Source organism: Balaenoptera musculus, chromosome 11 (genome assembly GCF_009873245.2).
Source record: "Balaenoptera musculus isolate JJ_BM4_2016_0621 chromosome 11, mBalMus1.pri.v3, whole genome shotgun sequence".
NCBI lineage: Eukaryota > Metazoa > Chordata > Mammalia > Artiodactyla > Balaenopteridae > Balaenoptera > Balaenoptera musculus.
In genome coordinates this window covers 62,538,338-62,560,285 of record NC_045795.1, presented here as the reverse complement: position 1 = coordinate 62,560,285, position 21,948 = coordinate 62,538,338, and the positions used below count along the sequence as shown (strand labels likewise).

At 45.5% G+C, this 21,948-nt stretch overlaps 1 protein-coding gene and 1 non-coding gene across 4 annotated transcripts; both read left to right on the top strand.

The window, feature by feature from the left end:
- The first annotated feature begins 102 nt into the window (after window positions 1-102).
- CCR1 (C-C motif chemokine receptor 1) lies at window positions 103-6,407 on the top strand. 3 transcript variants are annotated; one of them, XM_036869239.1, is made up of 2 exons: window positions 103-330; window positions 3,874-6,407. In XM_036869239.1, exon 2 carries the CDS (start codon window positions 3,941-3,943, stop codon window positions 5,006-5,008), a length of 1,068 nt encoding a protein of 355 aa, XP_036725134.1. In that variant the 5' UTR covers window positions 103-330; window positions 3,874-3,940; the 3' UTR covers window positions 5,009-6,407. The 3 variants fall into 3 exon arrangements, with proteins under 3 accessions (XP_036725134.1, XP_036725135.1, XP_036725133.1); XM_036869240.1 differs by lacking the exon at window positions 103-330 and adding an exon at window positions 840-919; XM_036869238.1 differs by lacking the exon at window positions 103-330 and adding an exon at window positions 861-998.
- A 5,252-nt stretch (window positions 6,408-11,659) lies between these two features.
- Window positions 11,660-11,732, top strand: TRNAE-CUC. Its single transcript has one exon. It is a non-coding gene; the product is annotated as a tRNA-Glu (tRNA).
- Window positions 11,733-21,948: the final 10,216 nt, after the last annotated feature.

The following is a 21,948-nucleotide window of genomic DNA, read 5'->3' as shown; positions in this document are numbered from 1 at the left end:
CCCTGCTCAACTCCACCCAATCCCCTTAAGGCAGAGAGCCCAAAGGAGAAGTGAAGCTGAGTGAGCAGAAAAATACCTCAGAGTGCATTTGGCCTTCAGGAACTGGCCACCAGTGGGTGTTGTGGCCATTCATGGACACCCAGTGGTACAAGAAGAAGAACGTTGTCCTCCTCTTGTTGTTCTGAAAGACTGAGACCCCCAAGTTCTATCTCCATCATCACACAGGAAGCTGAGAACTTCTGACTCAGTCAGGACCTTGACCTTGAATTCGTAAAGACTCTAAAAGCTCCAGAAACAAACGCTTCGTGGACACAATCCCCTGAAACCAGTGTAAGTGGCACTTGTCTTTTCTGTTCATCAGTCACTGTTGAGGGCAGTGTTGTTTGCATGTGGCCAGGTTGGACTGTAGTCCTTCTCCCATTGCAGGAGATGACTTGTTTACCTGGCTGTCTCCTCAAAGGTGGGGAATTCTTCGAAGGCCAGGCAAATGTCTAAGTAACCCACCCATGCACCTGTAAGGCAGTGAATTGTATAGCAATACTGAGGATGGAAGGATTTATAAGACTGGGTGCTCAGATGTAAAATAAGCTGTTCTTTTTGTTTTTGGGGGGTTTTTGTTTTTGCTAAAAACAGGATGCTTTCTTGTATGATTGGCTGCTAGTGACTAATTAAGAAAGTCAGCCCAGTATTAAGGGACAGGAGGCACTTTCTCTGGAAAGCTATTCAAGACACTGACAGTTGCCAAATTTCCCCACGTAAACAAAACCCAAACGTTGGGTAAGAGGAAATTGTAGCAAAAGGGAAGTATAAATTAGAAAAACTTTGCAGATGCAAGGACGATTTGATACTGAGACAATTTCTTAAGAAGACTAAACCCAAGGATCCTCAAGATCAGGACTGTGGGATGTCTTTGGAGGAGGTAGGATTTCACCTACGGGAAGGCAGGGAGCTGGCCAGGTGACCTGGGAGGCATCCATTCTGGTCTAACAAAGAGGCAGGTGAGAATTTGGTTCTGAAAATACAGGGACATGGGGGCTACTTGGAGGTATTTACTTCAACCTTTCCTCCTTTAAATCTGGAGGGTCCCAGATTTTCAGAATTAGAAATTCCCAGAAGTTTGCAGAGCCTGCCCCCAGGCTGTGTGCCACTCACTGACCCTTTAGCTGGCTCACAGGACAACTCTAGGCTATTCAGACTGCAGGGCGTTGATGTGCTGGTAAATGTTTAATAGCTGACTCTCCTAAAAAAGTGCCCTGATAGCTAGTGTTTCCTGATTTCCATGTGTAAATATTCCCATTCTGGTTGACTCCAAGCTACCAACATGCTGAATGCAGAGTTGGGAAGAGATACACACTGCTGGCTCTTATGAATTAGTGTAAGGCACCTCCTGCACGCCACCAGGCCAGGGTGTCTTCTACCATCACAGACTGCCCTTTGTCTTTTCAGAGACTTCCCCAACTCTGAGGTTAAAGGATGCTGGCACTGGAAAGTTCCAGGCTCCAGGGCTGCAGCTGAGCACTAGTGCAGTGACCTGGGGCAGACTTTTGTAGCAGACTGCAGCAGGGCTGGCACATGGCATGGCAACATGCTCCTTTGGTCTCTCCTCCAAGGCCTTACCGCAGCCCATGTCCCTTTAGGAGCAACATACTCTGGAGCTGTTGCCTGGTGCCTGACAAGTTGGGGGAATAGTGAATGGAGTTGGAGGTGGGGAGTGGTATGAAGGTGACTTTCTGTTCAAATGGCACCTGGCAGTGCTGCCTCAGTTTGCCTTCACCTTTGCCAAAATTCCCCAGAAACTGGGCTCACGGGCTCAGCCTTGCACCCCTTGCTCACTGTGCTGCCTGCTGCTAACACTGTAAACCTGGCCGCCCGCCCACCCACAAGTGCTGACTGCCAAGCGGAGCTGTCAGCACTGGCAGTGGCAGCAAAAATCAGAAATTGCCAACACAGCTTGTTTAATGACTGGCAGCTTAGGTTTCTCCAGAAAGAGGCTTGACCGGGATATGCAAGTTTGGAGATGGTGGAGTGAGCCATAGGGATGGATTTGATGGGAAATGACAGTCCCCCAGCCAGGGTGCCCAACAACCCGCCCCCCCACCCCCACCCCCAGCCCCAGCCCCATGTGCCTTAATCTCCGAATGCCACTGCAGAAATGTGAATTTTGTGAGCAGGAAACATTCATTAAGCACTGTAGAAGGAAGAGCACTGGAGACTCCAGCGTCAAGATGGGAATTATGATGTAGGTTCCACTCACCTTACTGATTGGTGTTTAGGTCAAATCAATTTAGATTGATGGCCGCATTTTGGAAATTTCAAAGCGTAGCGCAGATGGAAGGGACTGTCAGTGTCCATCACTGTCGAGCAGGATTCATCTTCCAGATTAACTACAGAGAGACCTGGTAGGGAGTGGGGTACATTGGCCAGAATAGGATTGAAGCCTGGGACATTCCTCGTGGTGCCGGGCCTCAGAACGGGACCCCTTCAGGGAAGGAGGTCCCCTAATATTTACTGAGGGCACGATAATTGCCAGGGAATGGCTCAGACATTGCCTTAGAGTAGCCCTGCAAGGTAAGGCTTACTTTCCCACATTACAGATGAGGAACGGAGGCTCAGAGAGGTAGGTTAACTTATCCAAGGTCACAGAGCCGGTAGGTTACACCAAAGCCTGTGCTCCCTTTGTGGAGGCGTTTTCAATAAGTGATTGGAAAGGAGTGCTAAAAACAGGGTCTGGGGAAGTTCTACAAAGGCAAGCTATCTAGTGGTTTTTTGTTTGTTTTGTTTTGAGGCAACCCTGGTTAAAAATATCTAAAAACTTATATCTAAAAACTTATTTTAGGAGAATTCCAGCCTCTTTCTGGTCACTGTGTGACACTTCCTGGCTTGAGGCTGTTCTGAGCCTTTCTTCCCCCAAAGCCCCCTCTTCTCCATACCATGTCACCCCACTCCTCCTAGCCTGTGCTTTCCTTGAATCCTCCTCACGGCTGTCACTGGAGGTCTACAATGTTACCTGGGTAACCTCAGAAGACCGTGTGACGTGGGCCAGGCTGGGCCCACTCTGGTGCCCTCAGTGTCCTCATCTGCTGAGGGATGGGTTGACCTTCTAGGATTTCTCTATGGCTGTACTCTTGGTGTTTGGTGTAGGGTAATTTTTTACATTAGAGAACATCCTTAGCCCTGCCTACCAAATGACAGTAGTGTACCCCAGTCTTTGTGACGAACAACAAAAAAAAAAAGTACACATTTTCATGTGCCCCCAGGACACTGTATCACCCCTGGCTGAGAATCTTTTTAGGCCCAAAAGCCATAAAGATCCGTTTGTAAGTTTTTGACTCTCAGCCTTGACTATTTTCCTTCCCAGCATCCCTCTGGGGACACCATGGTACAGAGTCAATGCTTGTGATTGGGGGCAGGAGAGCCAGGTGGTTTCAGGAATGGGCCTGAGAGTGGTACACACCTGTGTTTGAGCTCCAGCTCTTGTTCTCACCACCTTTGTGTCCTAACTACTCCCAGTTTGTGTGTCATCACCTCTAAAATGGGGAACGATAATGGTACCCCCTCAAAGGTTGTTTAACATTAAGTCCAGGGCCCAGTCCATCGGAAGCACTGGGGAAGCATTGGTCATGAGTAGTGTGGTGAGGCCTCCCTTTTTCTGCGTTCTCCATCCACCAGACTTTTCCTTCACAACACCCATTGCCAAAGCAATGAGTGATGTGTATATGCCTTGTTTATTAATGTGTTAGACTACCAGTTGCATGAGGGCGGAGAGGACCTGGGTCTCCCTTGCTCAGCAGGGCATGATACACAGTAGGCACTCGGTAAACAGTTGCCAAGTGGTTAAAGACATATAATCACTGCCTTGTTCTTGTTATCCAGAGCCCACTGCCTTTAATAGCAAAGTAAACACGGAAAACATTTCCCTTGACCCGTGGGAGAAGCCAGGATGGAAACTTCCACCGCCCCAAAGGACTATGACATGACCACAGAATACAACTATGGGGACACAACCCCGTGCCAGAAGGTACAGGAGAGGGCCTTTGGGGCCCAGCTGCTGCCCCCCTTGTACTCAGTGGTATTTGTCATTGGCCTGATAGGCAACATCCTAGTGGTCCTGGTCCTCATGCAATACAAGAGGCTCAGAAGCATGACCAGCATCTACCTCCTCAACCTGGCCATGTCTGACCTGATCTTCCTCTTCACGCTGCCCTTCTGGATTGACTACAAGCTGAAGGATAACTGGGTTTTTGGTGATCACATGTGTAAGTTGCTCTCTGGGCTCTATTTCGTGGGCTTGTACAGCGAGATCTTCTTCATCGTCCTGCTGACCATCGACAGGTACCTGGCCATTGTCCATGCTGTGTTTGCCCTGAGGGCTCGGACCGTCACCTTTGGTATCATCACCAGCATTGTCATCTGGGTCCTGGCCATCTTGGCTTCTGTCCCGGGCTTGTACTTTTCCAAGACCCAGTGGGAGTTCACTCACAACACCTGCAGTCTTCATTTTCCTCCTGAAAGCCTAAGAAAGTGGAAGCAGTTCCAGGCTCTGAAACTGAACATCGTGGGGCTGGTGTTGCCTCTGTTGGTCATGGTCGTCTGCTACACGGGGATTATAAAGATTCTGCTCAGACGACCAAATGAGAAGAAGTCCAAAGCTGTGCGTCTGATTTTTGTCATCATGATCATCTTCTTTCTCTTTTGGACCCCGTACAATCTGACTGTGTTTGTTTCTGCTTTCCAAGACTCCCTGTTCACCCATGAGTGTGAGCAGAGCAGACAGTTGGATCTGGCCATACAAGTGACGGAGGTGATCGCCTACACACACTGTTGCATCAACCCCGTGATCTACGTCTTTGTCGGTGAAAGGTTCCGCAAGTATCTACGGCAGTTGTTCCATCAGCTGGTGGCCGTTCGCCTGGCTAAATGGCTCCCCTTCCTCTCCACGGAGAGGCTGGAGAGGGTCAGCTCCATGTCCCCCTCCACTGGGGAGCATGAACTCTCTGCTGGGTTCTGACTCAGGCCCCTGGAGGCTGACCCAGGACCCAACAAGAGTGACCTGCCTGGCATGCCAGCTGGGGAGGAGGCAGCTTGGGTGTCCTGGCCAGATTATGATGCGTGACGCAGATGGAATGGTAGCCACGTGGGGCTGAGGGAGCTCCAGGTGCTCCAGACCAAATCACCTCTGGGGCTTGAGTTTTCTCTGTGAACTTCCCTTTGGTGGAAAGGAGATGAATAAATGAAACGGGACATTCCAGAAGACTGGGACAAAGGATGACCAAGAAGGGCTTGGTCCCAAACAGGAATTCAGATTTGTGAACATTAACATTTTTAAACCAAACCACTGAGCATCTGCCACCCTTGCCCCGTCACCAGTGAACTTGGAAATAGTGATTTCCACCACGGACTCCACTCTGAGCCGAGAGCCAATCAGGAGCCGGCAGCTGCCTCCACCCACCCACCCCACTCCCACTGCAGGGTTTAGGCTCTTGGAAACCCGGAGGAACCTAGGACTCATGATGGAAGAACTTGACATCTAATGGGAAGTAGGATTGGGGAACTTCTTTTGGCAGTGGAACTAAGGAAGCCCTTGGATGGAATTTTTATATTCACTAAAATTGGACAATTCACGCAGTGGGCTGGACACAGACGAAATGTATAAAATGCTGTACTTCTTGAAATAACCAGGAAGTGGAGGAAGTCATTACTTCCATTTAACATCCCTTTCTTTCTGAATATTTTTCAGAATCTCCCTTCTCTGTAAGTTGAGGGATGTGGCAGTAAATTCTGACAGCTTTATTGCAGAAATTAACAGGCAAAAGGAGACCGGATTGATTTTCTTCCTCTGGTTCTCCATCCAGACCTTTTAGTTGTGTGGCTCAGAGTTCTGGCAGCCACCTTACACACTTCAGCGGAACAGGGACCTGGTGTGCAAGCTGATGGGGTTTGAGACTGGGAGGGTAACGTCTACCAGGAAGGGTGGGGACCCTGTCGATGTAGGAAGTCGAGGAGCCCTTAACTCAAAGAAACTTCTTATTCACCCTAAAGGTCCTTAGCACTTCAGCTCTCACCTGAAGTGCGATAGGACTTCCTATCCATTATGTCTTCTTCCGTTTTCCCTCAGACCTATATTTCTTTTAAAATAATTTTCCCAATAACAAAAATTTTTGTTTTCTAGAAAAGCTTAAAAACACAAAGGGAAAGAAAAATATCAAAAGCATTCATAATCCCCCTACCCAAAGACAACCACTGTACATTCTTTGATGTATTTTCTTTTAGTTTTTTTTTTCTCCTATGCATATCTATGTTCATGAGCAAGATGGACTTCAGCTGTATTTACTCTTCCACTGTTGTTGTTTTTCAGTAGAAGTATGTTGGGAACACTTTCCTAGGCAATAAATCATTTCAAAGCATTGGTTTTGGTGCCTGCACTGAATTCTACCATAGGAATTCACCCTAATTTACTCCGCCTACTTCCCCGTGATTGCTTGTGCAAATCAATTCAGTCCGGCAGCAGTGACTGAGGGACCTGCTTTGTTCAGAGCGAGCTCTTTGGGACCTGGGAGACATGGATGCAAGAGGAATGTCTGTTCTCACAGAGCTGTCAGTGCAGTGGACAGGTACAGGGATGCCATCTGAGCCCAGGCGGGACGGGTGGACCTGCCCCAGAGCCCATGGTGCCAGGGCAGCAAAGCAGAAGAAGGACTCCATCAGTCAAAAAGCACCCTAAGTGAATGGGTGTCCCACCTTACATCACAGTGACACCGTTGAGCTGGCCTCTCATGGACACTAGAATTTTGTGCTCTTACCAAGTCACCCTCTCCTTCAGTCAGGGACCTACTGTGTTTTCCTGCTGTCCTTATGCAAAGAAGCTGGTGTCATGAAGGTTTAGGAAATTTTTGTCTGGGGAAGAAGAGGTCACGCTGCACTGGGTTTATGCTTCCACACAGGAAACGTGGACAAATATAGGCTTCAGGAGCAAGGCGGGTGTCAACTCTCCACTTGTAAGCCTGCCAGGCCTCTCTGCGGTGTGAAGAGAAGAAGGCTTAATGGACTTAAGAAACATTTATTTGTCCACTACTTTGGTAAAATAACACTGCCTCAAAAAGTACTATTGGATCCACAGCAATATCATAATGAAGACTATTTCACAACATCCTCCAATTCAATTTTTGAAATAATACTTATTTTAAAACTTGTTACAAAGGCAGTCTGTGTTCATTGTAGAAAGCTGGAAACAGGAAAAAGCCCAAAGAAGAAAATGGAAGCACCTGTAATTCCACTACCCAAATGCAACCTCTCTTAGCGTATTAGTGATTTAGTGTGTTACCTTCCAATGTTGTTTTCTAAATGTGCGTGTGCGCACGCATGCGCGCAAACACACACACACACACACACACACACACACATATCCAATCACACTTAACATTTTTTTGTGTATCCTCAGTAAAGTTTGACACATAGCAAGCACTCAGTAAATGCTGGTTGAATGGATGATTCTCTGAACCTCCAGTTTCTTTATTTATAACATGAGGATAAGAGTAGTATATACTCCATGGGGCTGTTCTGAGGATTAAATGAAATAAAGGAAGAAAAGTGGGGCGATCTTTCTCCAGCTCCATCAGATAAGAGATCTGACTCCTCCTGCCAGGGCCCCTCCTTGGTCACTCAGGATGCCTCCAGCCCTTCCCAACTGCCTGCATCCCATCACCTGCCCTCCCTGCCCCTGTGTGAACGGGCTCACACCCCATGTCCTTGTTATTGTTGTTCTTACTCTTTTCTCCTTTTCATCCTTTCCCTAAGATGGATGCATAGCACAAAGAACTTCCATCTCCCCCACTCCAAACTCCCCTACTGTCAGCTTTTTACCACATTTGCCTTAAATTCCTTATTATCTTTTTTCCTCCCTCTCTCAAAAGACGGACAAATAGGCGCAGATACTTTTTTTTTTTTTTTTTCCAGAACCATTTGAGAGCAAGTTGCAAATAGGATGCCTCATCACCCCGTTAGTACTTCAGGATGGTTTTATTTAGACAAGGATGCACTCCCACACAATCAAAACAGGAAACTAACACAGACACAGTATGACCATGTAATTCACAGCCCTCTTTCCAATTTTGCCCACTTTGTAAACAGTGTCCTTTATAGTCCCAGGGTCCGGAACCACTTGTTTTACTTAGTTGCCATGGCTTTCTAGTTTCCTTCATTCAGGAACAATTCTTCAGGCCTTTTGTGACTTCATTATTTTTTATTATAACACTTAAGTAACCTGGCAGGTGGTTCCTTGTTTGGGGTTTACTGATGTTTTCCTGATGATTAGATTCAGGTTATTCAGCTAGGGCAGGAAAATCACAGAAGTGATGCTGTGTTCTTCTCAATATCAGGAGACACGTGGTGCCAACTTGCCTCATGACTGAAGACGTTAAACTTTATCACTTGTTTTAGAAGGTGTCTACCAAGTTTCTCCACTGTAAAGAATTTTGTACGTATTAATTAATAAGTGACTATTATTAGTTGTCATTCTACTGTAAAGTAAATCTTTTCTCTTCCACTTACAGATTATTCATTTGTTTATTTATATCACCATGACCTCCTGGGTTCCTTTTTTATCCAGTTGAATACAGTCTAATATTGTCTTTATTTTGATGCACAGATTGTCCCAGATTTATCTGTGGGAGTCCCTTCAAGTTGGATCCTATGTCCTTTTGCTATGCCTTCCTATCCCTTTTTGAGCACTTTCTTACTTTTTGGCACATGAGGTTCCAAGTTCTGCACAGAAAAAAAAAAACTATCAGTAAAATGAAAAGGCAACCTATGGAATGGGAGAAAATATTTGCAAACCACAAATCCCATAATGGGTTTATATCCAAAATATACAAGAAACTCACTCAACTCAATAGCAAAAAAAAAAAACAACCCAATTTAAAAATGGGTGAAGGACCTAAATAGACATTTTTTTCAAAGAAGACATACAAATCTCCAACAACATGAAAAAGTGCTCAACATAACTAATCATCCAAGAAATGCAAGTCAGAACTACAGTGAGATATCACCTCACATCTGTTAGGATGTCTGTTATCAAAAAGACAAGAGATTCCAAGTGTTGGTGAGGATGTAGAGAAAAGGGGACCCTTGTGCACTGTTGGTGGGAATGTAAATTGGTGCAGCCACTGTGGAGAACAGTATGGAGGTTCCTCAAGAAATTAAAAATAGAGCTACCATATGACCCAGCAATCCCACTTCTGGGTATGCAGTATATCCAAATGAAACGAAGTCATTATCTCGAAGAGATAAATGTTCTCCCATGTTCATTGCAGCATTACTCACAATAACCAAGGTATGGACACAACCTAAGTGTCTGTTGACAGATGAATGGGGAAAATTGAATGACCAAAAGCAGAAATCCCATTCTAAGGGTTTTAAAAAGTTTTTTTAAACATACATTTATTTATTTATTTATTTATTTTCAGGCTGAGTTGGGTCTTTGTTGCTCCGCACGGGCTTTCTCTAGTTGCAGCAAGCGGGGGTTACTCTTCATTGCAGTGCACAGGCTTCTCATCGTGGTGGCTTCTCTTGTTGTGGAGCACGGGCTCTAGGCGCGTGGGCTTCAGTAGTTGCTGCAGACGGGTTCAGTAGTTGCGGCACTCAGGCCCTAGAGCGTGCGGGCTTCAGTAGTTGTGGTGCACGGGCTTAGTTGCTCCACGGTATGTGGGATCTTCCAGACCAGGGCTCAAACCTGTGTCCCCTGCATTGGCAGGCGGATTCTTAACCACTGTGCCACTAGGGAAGTCCCCATTCTAAGGTTTTTAATGAATATCATTTTCTTTTTTTGTTCCCCACAATTTTTATTGTGGTAAAATACACATAAAATGTACCATCTTAACCATAAAGTTACAGTTCAGTGGTATTAAGTACATTCATCATGTTGTGTAACCATCACCACCATCCATCTCCAGAACTCTTCTCATCTTGTAAAACTGAAACTGCTTACCCACTAAACAATAACTTCCCATTCCTTCCTCCTCCCAGGTCCTCATTTTTGTGGAATCATACAATATATGTCTTTTTGTGACTGGCCCTTTCACTTATGTTCTCAAGGTTTATCCATGTTGTAGCATTTGTCAGATATCCCTTCTTTTGAAAGCTCCATAGTGTTCCGTTGTATGGATGTCCAGCATTTTGCTTATCCATTCATTCATTGGTGGACGCTTGAGTTGTTTCCATGTTTTAGCTAATGTGAATAATGCTGCTGTGAACATCAATGTACAGATATCTCTTCAAGACCCTGCTTTCAGTTCTTTAGGGTATACACCCAGAAGTGCAAATGCTGGATCATAATGTAATTCTATTTCATTTTCTTTTCATGTGTTCAAAACATTTATTGTTTTGTGTAGTATTTTTAGTTTAGGTAAATGGTATCTGTTCCTTACTTTTCAACATAGCACTTGGTTTGCATGCCCATCCATGTTGCTATGTAGAACATCCAATCCATATCTTTTCCCTGCTGCACAGTACTGCACAGAGTATATCTTCCATGTTTAACTTGTCTGCTCTCCCAGGGATGGACACTAAGATTTCTTCCAACTCTCTGCTCTTACAGATAAAGCTGCAATAGTCTCATACAGAGTTGGCCTGAAAAAGGGCATGTAAGTGAGTTCAGTCTATATCGCCACTAACTGCATGAAGGTTCCTTATAACCACTTGGTGTTATACTGCTTTCTAATCTTTGCTAGTCTAACAGGTAAAGTGACAGAGTTGTTTCATTTTATATTTCTCTGAATACTGATGAGTTAGGACATCTGTTTATATACTTGGTAGGCTTTTGAGATTCTTCTTGAAATTGCTTGTTCTTATCTTTGATCATTTTGTATTGGGTTTGCTGTCATTTCTTGTTGACTTGCAAAAGATCTTTGTATATTCTGGATTTTAATTTCTTTATGCTTTAGACATTGCAAATGGCTTCTATCATAGTTTCAGCTGTATATTATCAATATTTTATGTATAGTTTCCTTTGTTGAATAGAAATCCTTCACCTTGGTGTAATGAAACTCATCAAGTTTTGTCTTTTGGTATATGCTCTTTAAATTGTAGTTTAAAGGTTCCCTTCCAACCCGGAGGTACCGGTGTTTTCCCGATTTGTCCTGTATTTTCTTCTCTTGGCATAAGAGTACTCCATCTCTTATTGAGGCCTTTAATCATGTGTGTGACTAAGGCAAATCACTTCACATCTCAGAAAGAGAAGGTACCCAAAAGTTTAATGAGATTTTTTTATGTATCATTCAGGGTTTCATCAGAGAAATGACATGAGATAAGGCCATGGTTCCCAAACTGTGGACTGAGACACCCCAGGGGCTTCAATGAATTCACAAGAGTGCTATGGAATATTTCCAATTTTCAAGGGCTATAAATTGATACCTGACATTTCTTGGACACCACAGGAACTACTAGTTTGAGATAGGTTACAGTTTCAATATTAGATTGTAGTACATGCCTTTCAAAGTTGTCATATCTTTGCAGAGCTGGGTTTTCAGTGGTTTGAGATAAGCAGTGAGGAACAGGAAATGAGGGTGGCAGTGTCCAATGGGATTCCAAGGTTTGAGAAGTTGGGCCACATCCAACAGCTGTACATATCCCACTGGTACTATTTAAAAATATGAAATCAGGGGATTCCCTGGTGGTCCAGTGGTTAGGACGCTGTGCTCTCACTGCCGAGGGCCCAGGTTCAATTCCTGGTCGGGGAACGAAGATCCCACAAGCTGTGCAGTGCAGCCAAAAATATATATATATTTTTTCAATTTATATGTATTTTCTTTTCAAACATAACTTCAGTTGTTTGGATCTAACCACTTAATGAGTAGAATTGTTTGGTATTTCTTTTGGCCCAGGGCACTGAGAAAAAAAAGTATGAAGGCAATAAAGGCACCAAGAACTGAGAAGCCTTGGGAACCTCTGGAATGAGGGATTTGTTTGGGAATTGGATTGTATGCCACTGTGGGAGCTGGTAGGTGAGTCTGTGCAGGTTGTCGCCTCCGCATCTGATGCTGAGTCATCACTCTAGAGGAGGTCTCTATAGGGCAACCTAGAGATAACTGTAGGACCACTAGACCACATGAGGACAAACTATGCAGAGAATGACCTGCAGGGGAACCTGCACTTTTACCATATTGATGCGTAGGTGGCCCAGGATGCAGGAGCAGTGGGACTTGCACTGGCTGTGGGTCCAGGCACTGCCCTACACCCACAAGAGTAGCCTGTGAGCCAGCACACTGACCGCTGTTTTCACCTTCGGAGCACAGCATTGTAGCTTGCTTCACTCTTGCAGATCGCCCACTAATGATCTCCTGCAGACGCTCACCTGGACCACTACAGGCAGGGGATTCTTGGAAATGTCCTTTCAGCATAACTCCAAGGATGCTGTACAGAGCACCACACCGGTAGTTTATTTTCTTCTGTACACTCTTTCAGAGCTCTCCAATATTTTATTTTATTTATTTTTAAATTTAATTTAATTTTATTTTGTAAAATATTTATTTATTTATTCGGTTGTGCCGGGCCTTAGTTGTGGCAGGCAGGCTCCTTAGTGGCGGCTCGCCGGCTCCTTAGTTGTGACATGCGAACTCTTAGTTGCGGCATGCATGTGGGATCTAGTTCCCTGACCAGGGATTGAACCCAGGTGGAGCCTTATCCACTGCGCCACCAGGGAAGTCCCTCTCCAATATTTTAAGTGAGCACATCATAAGAAAAACTGTTCTTTGTGAAAAGAAAGAAATGAAGAAGGAAAAGAGAGAGGGAAGGGAAGAGAGAAGGAGAGTAGGGAAAAAGATTGAGAAAAGAAAAAGATTCAGTGCTTCTTCCAAGAACATCCAGGATCAGCATTCCTGGATGAAGGTATGGTGTGAATAAGGACCCAGAAGCATGACACCCTCTGGGAAGTGTAAAACATTGGCTAAGACTTCCAGTGGGGGGTTGGGTGGGGAGTGCTGGGGTGGGGGCAGAGGGTGGAGCGGCCGGGAGATGGGCTAGAGCAGGAGCCATCAGAAAATACTGAGTTTGAGTTTTCTATTCAGGAGGGGACTGAGTGCATACATTAAGCACAGGTTTAAAACACAGGTATCTAAATGCCAGGAGACCCCGGAGAAGCACTTTAGCATTTCCCTGAGCCTCGCTTTTCATGTTAATTGAAAAGGGTAGCTTAAATAGTGGTAGTTATAAAGACGGGGTAAAGCCTCGTGGGGTAGTGGCAATTGCTCAAAGCCCTTTTGTCCCCACACTGCTCAGTGACCAGTGTCCCCTGACCCTCTCATTGCTCACCCTCCACTGCCTCCCAGGGCTCTGCCCCTTCCCGCCTTGTAACAGTGTGGGTAGAGCTGTGTGGATTGCACAGAACTCCAAACGGGGATTTAATAACTACTATCTATGAAAAACATCTACCCCAGAGTGCCCCCTCATTTTATTTTCACTTCTTACAAGGTTTTCCTCAAAAGGAAGGTTTGGTACATTTTCTTTGAAACAGTGTCACACTCCAGTAATTTCCTCACATTACTTTGAAGCCCCAGATGCCTTCAGGAAGCTGACACATTGTGGTCATTCTCACTTGACATCACTCCAGTGCCTGTGAAGACAGTTGTTTCGCCCTGCAACATTTGCTTAATTCGATACTTGGTTCCTGAGAAGGAGTAAAGGAGAAGTCACCCCCTTAATTTAAATGTTGAATATGTGTCTTTGCAAAATTGCAGAAGTTCAAGCAGCTTTGTACTTCTGTTTGGTCAAAACTCAGTTTTCTTTATCTTCTCCAGGAAGCAAGGTGAGGAGTTGTCCTGAAAGTAAATATGATGGGCATTACTAAATCTGACCACAGGAAGGCTGCAAGAATGTTAACCATAGCTGTGCTCATTATGAGAGAACAAATTCCCTGGAGGGCCAGCATTCATTTATAGCAGGGAATAAAAATAGGCTGCTTCTTCCTGCTTCGAGGGGCACTTCTCTATATTGAGGGTAAAAGGTGGAAAAACAAGAAGCAAACAAAACCCCCTCAAATCGCGGGGTATTGGTTAAATACATTCAGTAATGTGCTGCATCCAGCTTGTAGCAGTTTATAAGAACCAACTGTGAGATCTCTTCCCAACTCCATGATGTTATGTAACATTGGTACCTTGAAATTGGAAATGGTTGGATTATTTACACCAGGGGAATTGGCAAATACTACATATTAGGGCTGTTGGGTTTTTGTTTGTCTGTTTTTGTTTCTTTTGAGAGACAGTTGTTAAACGCTTATCAGGATCCTGCTATTTATAGTATGTTCATGAAATGGAATATTAAGTTGCTATCAACATTGACGTTATAGAAAAATATTTCATAGTAAGTAGGTGTATGCAGAAAGATGAATAAGACCCTCACCTCACACCATACACAAAGATTAACTCAAATGAATCCTGGACTTAGACCTAAGAGATAAAACAATTAAACTTTTAGAAGAAAACATAAAAGAAAATCTTGAGACTTTGAGCTAGGCAAAGATTTCCTAGATGCAGTACCAAAAGCATAGTTCGTAAATGGAAAAAAAAATTGATAAAGTGGACCTCATCAAAATTCAAAACTTTTGCACTTCAAAAGACAACATTAAGAACATGTAAAGGCAGGGACTTCCCCGGCAGTCCAATGGTTGGGAGTCCGCCCTTCCACTGCAGGGGGCACGGGTTCTATCCCTGGTCGGGGAACTAGGATCCCACATGCCGTGTGGCACCCCCCCCCCAAAAAAAAACCATGTAAAAACAGGAAATAGACTGGGAGAAAATATTTGCAAAACACATATCTGATAAAAGACTTGTCTCCAGAATTACAAAGAACTCATACAACTCAATAGTAAGAAAACAATGGGCCCAAGCAAAAAATAGGCAAAAGATATGAACAGATATTCCACCAAAGAATATTTATGAATGGCCATTAAAGTATGAAAAGATGGTCAACATTTTTAGTCATTAAAGAAATGCAAATTGAAAATTAAAACCACAATGAGATACCATTTCACACCCACAGACGCCAACCAAGGTCACAGCTCCCATCCTTCCTAGAGCTGGTCACAATCAGTTAGGAGTTGGCACTTTACTCCTCCTTTCCCACCCAGACACTTGATCCCAAGTTGTCTTCATGGCATCTATTATTTTTAATATTTGAAATTTTATTTTAATAATTTATTGACAACTATTGAGATAGATATTTCAAGACTATGGTGAAAACTCACTCATGATTTTCAGTTCCATATTTGACCCTTTTGGAGGTTGAAAGATTCCTTGGAAGGTCATATCCAATGTGGGAATACGCTCTGCAATAAGCCAACAGAAGGTCATCCACCCCTTTAGCGTTTTTCCACTAACCGAGAACTTGCTTTTTTCCATGCATTCACAAGGAGAGGGTGCCCTTGTTCAGGGTCAGCCAATATCTGACCAGCCTGAGACAAGAACTGGACAACAGATGTTGAGAACAGAAGAGCATCTGGAAAAAGACCAGGATCAAAATTGAGACGTTATTTCTAACCACCCACATCTAGAGGAGTTGACCAGCTACTTGGTGTGAAGGGGCTACTGGGTTGTACCTGTGGTAGTCAGTGGGTATCTTCCCAAGCTGGTTCTTAATTTAATCCAGAGGTAATTTATCCATCGTAGCCCTTTGATTTTTCCCAAGTGTTGGTGGGGGTGGGGAAGGGGAGTAGAGTCCGTTTGTTTTCTAAGCCCAGAGATAAGCAGATCTTTGCAATGAATTTTCTAGCAAATGTCACACAATTGGTTCTTATTGACCTAGTTTTAAGGTAAGACCTTGTCACTTATGGCCTGATCACAAGATAACTTTTCCCTGAACTGCCATCCATCACAGATCTTACCATCTAGTTCTTGTGCATGACTAATGTTCTAAGTATCAGAGCATGAATTTACTTTCTTTCCTCTTAAATCTCACCTTGTTGGCTTCAGTTCAGTGACCCAGTCTATCAAGATCCGTTTTAATCTCCATCTTTGCATTGAGTTCCTAACCTGTGTTCTTGTCCTCAAAATTGACAAACAGTAAATGCTATGTGGAACATAAATCTGTAAACTGTTATAAAATAATCACTGTAAGAGAACTACAAGGTTGACAGGCATTGTTGAGTTGTATTCACTTCCTCGCCCTTGAGGAAGCCAAAGATCAACGCTGAAGAGATTGAAGTAGCACAAAGTTCACTGGGCACCGTGGCATAGGAGTGGTGGGTACAGAGCAGAGGGAGTTGTGGATACCGGCATGTGCTCACACGTGTGTACCTGGGTGTGCAGAGGGCAAAAGGAGGAGGCTTCTGTGGGGCTCGCTGTGAAAGACTAAAAGGAATGAGACCTAGGGGGGCGGCACTAGCACGTTTGGATAAAGACCGGGAACAGTGAACCCCAAGACTCCTGGAAGTGTCTCGTAACCATTTCCACAATGTTAATTTTGTTACCTGCTCTGTTTCTCTGTTTCGATATGTGATGTTCCTTGGAAAGACAGCTGTGTGTTTTTTCGGTCCCTGTGCAGTGAAGGGGTGGGGGAGCCTCGGCAACTCTAATGCCCTTTGCAGAGAGATCAACTCGGGGAGAAGGGGAAGCAGAGGTACGCAAGGTGATGTGGGCCAAACCCAAAGCAGTCGAGGGAGGAGGGGGGCGCTTGTATACCAAGCTCAGACCCTTTGGCAGAGCCGTCCCTGTCTCGCACAGGTGGGCTCTTTTCTCCTTCGAAAGGGAGGCAGCGGGATAGAGTAGGAAGCAAAGGTCTCTACACTTCTGATTGCAGGCTGCTGTCAGTTACAGCGCTGCGCAGGTACCTCCAACATGTGAATATTTATTTATTCGTTATCACATGTGTGTTCTACTGTGCTAGTATCTTATGTATAGAATAACACCAAAAGAAGATAAAAGTATGATATGTATAGAATAACACCAAAAGAAGATAAAAGTATAATATAAAAATAAAGAGCAGTTCTGTTTTCTTCCCACATCCCAGTGGAAGGTCTTGTACTCCCTTGCCCATGTCTACCCCTCCAGGCATCTGCCTTTTTCATATGGGGGAATTAGATGGCAATGTGAATTATATATCAATAAAGTTGTTATGTGACAGAAAGAAAGAAAGGGCACTGGCTGGCAGGAGTTGGGGACATCTGGGAAGGCTTTATAACTCTAAAATTAGGTACAAAGAAGAGTTTGTCAGTTTGTGGAGTGGAGTGAAGGATGTGCCAGATCAGTTGATGCAAAGACCTGGAAGTGAGAGGGGGGCTTTCCTTGTTTTAGGAGCTGAAAGTAGCCACAAAGACAGGCACAGAGTGAGGTGGGGTGAGCAAGGGGGGGAGAGCCTGAAGAGCCCAGCAGGAGCCAGACCCCCAGATGCCTTGTGAGCCAACTGAAGTTTAGGACCTCTTCCAATTAGCAAATGAGTCAAACTTGGGAGTGACATGCCCAGATTTGCATCTTAGGAGGATCATTCTGGCTGCAGAATGGATTAAAAGAGGATAAGACGGGGACTCTTTATCAGGAGGAGGTTGTCCTCAAGGGATGAAATAATGGGGACCCAACACAGGCAAGTGGCATTGAAGACAGAGCCAGGTGGACAGGGTGTGAGGGCAGGGACCCCCAGGTATCTGTTTCTGGCAGTTTAGTCAAGGGCACTGCCATTTGCTGAGATTGTGAACCCAACTTGGGCAAGGAGTCTGCTAATGAATTGGGTTCTGGGTGTACCACATGTGGCCACAAGATGCTCGGTGGGTACCTGGAGGCAGGCGCTGCCGGAGATCTTCTAAACGCAGGCGTTTAATAACTAAAAGTTTTCAAACAAAATCCAGCTTTCTGGCCTCTCTGGGAAACCTGAAGATTTGGTCATTCTGCATTTGTGTTCACTCTTGAGCAAGGATCAGCAAACTACAGTCTGAATGCCAGATCCAGCCCTTGGCTCGTGTTTATATGACCCTAGACGTAAGCTTTTTTTTTTTTTTTACGTTTCTAGAGGGTTGTTAAAACAAAGAAGGATATATGACGGAGATTGTACGTGGCCCACAAAGTCTACAATATTTGCTCTCTGGCCCTTTAAAGAAAACGTTTGCCGACCCTGCTCCTGGCAGCCATCTGCTAGTGCTGAGTTGCTGCTGCCACCTTTCCACCATACGTGCCCCCGGTTGCTTCAGTCCCCACGCTATGCTCCTGCCCAGCCCGACTCACTCACGTACAATTTCTCCTTGGCCCCTGGCTGGACCCGTGATCCTGAGAATGTGTGACAAGAGAAAAGGGCCAGAAGCCAAGGCAAAGACAACCTTTTAGAGACAAGCAAAGAAAGACTGAAAGGAACAGAGAGATAGGAGGGAAACTAAGAGAGGGGGTGTCTTCCAGGTCAGAAAATAGAACTTTTCAAGAAATAAGTGGTGGTCAGGTTCTCTGGTGCAGCTGAGCAGCCAGGCTGGGGGAAGCCTTTAGAACCCCCGGTGGGTTTAGCAAGTGACTGTGGGGTGATGAGTTTTAATGGAATGGAGAGCACAGATGCCAGATTTGAGTGGTTGAGGAGCAGATGGCTTTCCGTTTTAACTGTGGAGGGAGGGAGAGAGGGGGCAGCAGCTGGAGGGGTCACGACTTTATCAGATGGGAAAGGCTTGAGCTACAGAGAGGAAGAGATGGAAGATGGGGGACAAAGCTGATGGAGTAATGTCTGCAGAGGGGGTCGGGGATGGGCAGGATTTGCCTCGGCTGAGCGTCCCATGGGAACGAGGCCAGGAGGTGTGAAAGTGCAGGTGAAGAGGAAGGTTTTCTAGCAAGAAGTTAAGAGTATTTTATCCTGTTGGCTTCTATTTTCTTGGTGAAAAAGTAGTGGGTCACCTGCTGATAGTGGGGATTGGGGGACAGTCACAGAATTCTAGAGTGAGAGGGTTTGAGCTACATGTGGCACAGAATAGGGAAACTCGGCAGTGTTGCTGTGTAGCTCTGTGAGGCCCACTGAGCCTGGAGGCTGTGGCTCTGTGGGGACCCCTGCTCTTCTAGGCTGTCTGAGCAGTCCAGGGAGCAGCCTGAGGAAGGTGGACGGGAGCCTGTGAGTCATAAAGGCATGACCATCTTCCCCTCCCTCCTCTCAGGGACCCTGTAAGTGTCGACTTCTGGCCCGAAGTCAGAGGACTGGGCAGACACAGGGTGTCAATCCACGCACTCCAGCCAGGACTTCCAGCAGCGCAGGAAAGACAGGTTCTCTCTTTGAAATGTGCTCTATTTACAATTTAAAAAGCAGAAGAAAAGGAAAGCAGAAGGAGCCCTTTTCTAAAACCTTGCTTTAAAACCAGCACAGTTCAACATGAATTATGATTTAGCATCTGCAGAATATCTCATCGTTTTAATGAGTGGTCACATTGACTGCCGCTCACACGGATTACACAGCAGCCCAGCCCCCTTTCTCACTTCATCTCACCACAGCAACAGGGTGCTGAGCAGGGAAAGCAGAGGGAGGCGTGTTTCATTTTCACAAGTGAAAGGAGCAAAGTTCACAAAATTTGTAACCACCGCAGGCGGGAATGTCAGGCTTTGGATAAACCTAACTTATCCAAAGGTACAACTACAATCAGAATTCTGAACTCATCCTGTAACGAAGGGAAAGACAGTCGGGGGTGCAGTTGACACTGGGACCCCTTTAGTTAACCCTGAGTTCAAATTCCAGCTCCACTTTCCTTAGCTATGTGACCTTGGGCAATACTTCAGCTCCTCTCAGTCTTGTTTCCTCATCTGGGAGGTGGGTATTGACCGCAATCTTGACAACAGAGGGTGCAGAGCCTCAGAGAGGGTTCAGAGAGATAGCCCCACGGAGCAGGAGCAGGGCACGTGGGGAGCTGTAGATAAGGACTCAGGTTTCTAACTGTGATGGTAACGTTTCTTCCTGTGCAGAAAGGAGAAGATTTCAGAAGACCTGGCCCTCAGTCTTGCTTTAACCACCAGCTTTGTGACCTGCGCAGTCACTTTCCCTCCCGGGTACTCAGTGTCTCCATTTACAACGGGAAGCCATAGACGGGAACAGTGATCAGGGTGTCCTGAGTCCTTGCGGGAGTATAAATCGACACAGGCTCTGTCAGCTGAGCCTTAAGCCGGACTACACGACCTCATCAATTAGGCTTCTATATATTTCCTGTCTGATTCACCTGACCAGCTTATAGTATGTGTTGTCATTTGCTACATTAAAAGACAAACAAGCAAAAAAAAACCCTAGAACTTCATGGCTTAAAAATAACAAAACAAACAAACAAACAAAAAATAACAAAACTGTTTATTCCCAGTCATGATTCTGTGGGTGACTGAGGGGTTCTTCTACTTCGTGTGGCATTGGCCGGGGCGCTGGGATGGCTGGAAGGTCCAAATTGGTCTCCATCACTGAGAGGGCAAGTTGGTGCTGGCCGTCTACCAGAGTTCAGTCCTCCACGAAGCCTCTGTGTGGCTGCACTGGGCTTCTCACCTCAGGGCACTGGATTTCAAGAGGCAGCAACCAGCAGCCAAGAGTGAAAGTTCCAAGAGGAAGAAAGCAGGAGCTGCCAGGCCTGAAGACCAGGGCAGGGGAGTTCCACCACATTAGGTCAAAGCAGTCCCAGGCCAGCCTAAATGCAGGGGGCAGGAAATGCACCCCACCCCTCGATGTGTACAGGGAAGGACGGAACTGATGGTGACCACTTTGGAGATTATATACCGCCCGGTAGAGACACGTATTTTTTTTATTTCACCAATTAATAGTTCACAAAGATTCATTGTTTGCTCTCTGAGGCCCCTCCCTCCTCAAATTGTGTAAGAACCCTGGGGGCTTAAAAAGTCTTGGTCCTTCCAAGCGCAGGCTGGGAGAGAACTTGAAGGGGCTGTACTGGCCACTGCTACTCTGTTCTAGAAACGGCACACAGGTCACTGTTGAAGCCTGGACGGGCTCAGCCCCAAGGACACTTGTCTGTTCAGGAGGTGATGTCCTCGCTGCTCTGGCTCCATCCAGGCCACTGTAGGGGTGTCACACGCTGGCCTCCAACACTGTTGCTCCTTCAGCTCACACGTGCTCAGCCATCGTTCCCAAGGTGTGGCACCATGCTGGTCCAGAGGCTGCTGGTCTAAGCTGCAGGCTATTCCAGAATCACTGCTCCCTACACACACGCACACACACACACGCACGCACGCACGCGTACGAGCACACAAACACACTCACTCCGCAAAGTCTTAGGCCCTTGAATTAAGCTCAGAGCCCCTTCCCCCCAGTGAGTTTATCTTTGCCCTTAGAGCCCTTGTCCTTTCCTGTCACCCTGGGCCCCTCTGCCAGATTTTCTCAACTTTTAATGTATGCAGTCCCTCCCCTCCCAAGGCTTTTGACCCCTTACGTGAAATGGTTTTCCCCTCCCTAAAGCTCCAAGGAGACCCAGGAGGGGCAGCTTTCATCAGGCCACACAAAGCACATGGCTGTTGCACCCTCTCCAAAAAGCAGTTTGATTCTCCTTGCTGCCATTAAGTTTGCACAACTACATGGGGACACTCAGGAAAAATTGCTCCCAGGTGACCTTCAATCCGGAAGCCTCTGGTCAAAAATTAATATATAGAGTAAACTCTGTTAGAATCTTAGCAGAAATTGGTGGTCGCCAGAGGGGAGGGGGGGTGAGGGGTTGGGCAAGATAGGTGGAAGGGATTAAGAGGTGCAAACTTCCAGTTATAAAATAAGTCATGTGAAGTAATATATAGCATCAGGAATATAGTCAATAATACTGTAATAACTTAGGTGACACATGGTTACTAGACTTAGAGTGGTGATCATTTTGTAATGTATTTAAATGTCGAGTCACTATGTTGTACACCTAAAACTAACATTATATTGTATGTCAACTATACGTCAGTTTTTTAAAATAAATTTATTTATTTATTTATTTTATTTTTGGCTGCAGTGAGTCTTCATTGCTGTGTGCGGGCTTTCTCTAGTTGTGGC